Here is a 3,873-nt window from a genome sequence, read left to right as displayed (position 1 = left end):
AAAAAAAAAAAAAGGAAAATTAATTATAAAAAAAAGATTATATATATATATTGATGCTCATCTTTTAGTATTTCTGACACATATCCCATTTATACACAAGTTCACATCATTCCCCAGATCGAGTTGGCATTACAAATAATGAAAAGACAAAAAATCAACTTGATGCCTTTCCTTCACCAACACTCATGACGCCCACATCACACTGGACATTTCACCCCTCAGACACAACACACATTTATACACACATAGAGAACAATTCATTTTACAACTAAGAACAAAAACAAGAGAAACCTTCCCCGCAAAGAAAAAAGAAAAGAAGAAGAAAAAAATAAAAATAAAATCAAAAAAAAAAAGCCCATTTCTTTTCTTTTCTTTTTTTTTTTTTTTCACATCCATCAACTCATATCGTATTATTATCTCTTGTCATCCTCTTGTGGATTTGTTACTATTGGAGTTCCCTGTGTTGTCTGGTCTTCTTCATTTAATAAACCGCCTTCACGTAAATCATGACTATTATGTCTTGTCTCAGATAATAATAATAATGTGGATCTTTCATTGGATTCTCGTAATCGAATTAAATTCACTTGAGACTCACTGAGATGCATTCGTCCCTCTCTTATTACTCTGTCATTATCCCAATCGCCATGATGATTCTCCATCACAATCCATTCTCCTAGACGGTAAGAATCATAATCCAGTGGTTGCGTTTCTTGTATATGTTCAGATCTATTTAAACCATCATTTTCTCTTCTTGTTTCTACTACCGATACTCTTATTGTTGTTGTTGATGTTGATGATGGTAATAATGATTGCTCTTGTTCTTCTTTCTCTTTTTCTTTTTCTTCTTTTTCTTCTGTAATATGAAAGTTTCCATAATATCGTGCCTTCATCATAAGACGACGTTTTTCATCTACGGCGGTAATAACATCTATAATACGATCGGCTACGAGATCTTTTCGTGTGATAATTCCAACAATACGATTCTTCTGATTAACAACTGTTAAATGACGAAGCCCAAGTGTACGAAACATATTATACGTTCGTGGTAGTGTTGTTGTATCCAATATACAGAAACCAGATTGATCAATATAGGGAGAAAGATCAATACGAATTCTTAAATACATATCCAGTGAAGGTAAAGTACCAAGCAATTTATCATAAAATAAACGAGCTTCTACTTTTTTCCCAATCTCATACGTACATATAGAAGTAGAACCATTTGTAAAATAAATATGCCAAAGAAGAATTTCTAATTGTTTACGTAAAATAATTCCTTTATATGTTCGATCACGTACACTTTCAATAGGGAATCCATTATGATGAGAACTACGTAAAACATCAAGAACACGTTCAATTGTACATACAGTCTCTAATATCACAACATTTCGAATCATAACATGACGAGCATCAAACATTGGATATTTATGAATTTGATTCTCAAAGTTTAACATTGGTATACATCGTGCTTCCAATAATATATCGTTAATATTATGTGTAAATAATTCTGCTGTTTTCTTTGCAATTGTAATACCCATCATAAGAGGAAGTATATGTTGAATATCACCTGTACTTTCCATTAAAATAACACATATAGAAAATGTTAATCCTGTGGTTCCCCCTACAAAACTACCAGCCCCAATAAGAGCAAAAGATCCCGGATCTGCCCATGAGGAACGAATAATAGTTTTATCACCACGTAAAGACATCTCTGCAGAAAGTACAGCAAGTCCAAATAAACGACCAATAGTAGCTCCAATAACAAATCCAGGCATAATTGTATCACTACATAAAGCCACTCCAAGAAATAATGCAGAACTAATAAAGTAAATCAGTAAAAACACACAAAGAACGGGTACCCATAACATTTCTTCTGTACGCCAACTAAGAAGAGTTTGAATGGCTGAATCTGCATAAGCAAATGCAAGAGAAGCATAAGAATGTAATACTGTCATGGCTTGATTATTTTCTCCTCTTAACATTTTGGTATAATTATCATTCATGTGTTTTATACTATTACAAAAGAATCCATTTACTCCATAATACGCAATAACAGAGACATTTTTAGTAGTTAATAGAGTTGATGGAATAGCCACACAAGGCCAATCCATTTTCAATTCAGAAATAAAATACATAGATGGATTCTCTGTTTTTAATAACTGTTGTTGTTGTTGTTGATGATGATGTACAAATAACTCATGTTTGGTATTATTAAATAGTGGTAAAAAATTCTCTTGTTGTTGTCTTTCATTATTTCCTTCTTTTATTTGTTGTTCTTGTTGAGATTGTGGAGACCAACCACCACTTCCAAAAGCTGCCGCAACCCAATAATGAATAGTAACATAAACAAATGTAAATAAAACTGGCATTATATATCGAATTATTTTTGTATGTAATCGTAATTCTAATCTTCGACGTAATATAAGTGCTAACCAACTTAGACGTGTATATCCCCCAGCAAGTACTCCACATAATAATCCAATCACAATAGCAGGAATAAAATAAAAAATATGCATTCGTACTATATTTTCAAATGACACATTAGATGTAAATAATTGTACAATGGGGGATATTAACTCTCCGGATGGATAAAAACGACGATCACGTAAAGTAAAATATTGAAAAAATGAAAAATAACATTGTAGTGTTAAAGAAGAAACTAGAGATGCTGCAAAAACGTAAAGTGCAAAACGAACAGGAAGTATAGTAGAAATAAGTTCTACCACCACTAATAATCCACCAATAGAAACACTAAAAGCAGAGGCAACTCCAGCTGCAGCTCCAATCACAACAATAATACGACGATCACGTGGATTACGAAAACAATCAATAATATTTACACAATCACAACGAAAAAAAGAACGACGTTGAAGGGCTTGAGCTCCTAACATTGCACCTGTGAGAAATAATGTACCAAAATGTCCTGTACAAACTCCACTGGCTACAGAAAAAACAATAGAACCCACTTTTGCCAGTAATACTCTTATACTGCCTAACATTGGATAATCTACACCATTTAAATAAGCCATAACTTCAGGTAATCCTGATCCAGCACTCTCCGGCACAAGGGCACAAATAATACTCGATAATAAGGACATTACTACACTAAAAGAAATCCACATTAAATATCCTTTTGAAAAGGATCGAGGTTCAATTCCATATAAACCAACACCAAGTCCTTCAAACATAGACACTATATCTAATTCTGTATGATTAGTCAAGATCTGTGGATCGTATCGATTGGAATCACTAAAATTAAATCCTCGAAGTCCAAACCCTAATAATTCATATCGAATACCATTCAACATATGTAAAACAGAAACTATCGTCATCGCAATAGCACTAGATGCCATACCTAAAACAAATACAAATACCCAAATAAACCATCGAGGTTCCTGGCTTCGATTTTCTAAATGATCCTTATACACTGTAGTTGCTGGTTCATATGTATCTACAGATTCATATCGTTCCATCTTTCTCCGTTCACACGGGAAGTAATATCGGTGATAAACCTCTGGCCTCATTACATTCAATTGTTTAAGTAATGAAACTCGGCTGTCACTATCGCCAAGAAGTGGGGAAGAGGCGGAGGTTGAAGAGTCACGCGCCTGCAAATCATCTTCAAAAGGCGGTGGGTTACTGCATCCACTTCGTCTCTCTTCATTCATTTAGAGAAGTTAGGGAATGAATGAAGAGATGACCTTTTTTTTCTAAACGTATAGAGTAACACTACTCCAATAAAAACGTTCTCAACCTTTTTTTTTTTTTTAATTCTAGTTCTCTCTATATATACCTCTTTCTTTCTTTCTTGTATGTTTGTGTGTAGAGAATGAAAATAAAGGAAGAAGAATTGAAGAGAGAGAGAGAGAGAGAGAG

The 3,873-nt window shown here is 33.6% G+C and overlaps 1 protein-coding gene across 1 annotated transcript; it reads right to left on the bottom strand.

Annotated features, from left to right (window-relative positions):
• Window positions 1-413: 413 nt before the first annotated feature.
• On the bottom strand, window positions 414-3,665 carry TM35_000083600 (chloride channel protein; the record flags this gene model as incomplete). Its single annotated transcript, XM_029024225.1, has 1 exon — window positions 414-3,665. The coding sequence occupies one exon, from the start codon at window positions 3,663-3,665 to the stop codon at window positions 414-416; it is 3,252 nt and encodes a 1,083-aa protein (XP_028884628.1).
• Window positions 3,666-3,873: the final 208 nt, after the last annotated feature.

The sequence above is a fragment of the Trypanosoma theileri genome, assembly GCF_002087225.1.
Source record: "Trypanosoma theileri isolate Edinburgh chromosome Unknown TM35_Tth_8_V1, whole genome shotgun sequence".
NCBI lineage: Eukaryota > Euglenozoa > Kinetoplastea > Trypanosomatida > Trypanosomatidae > Trypanosoma > Trypanosoma theileri.
This window is presented reverse-complemented; position numbering and strand designations above follow the sequence as displayed.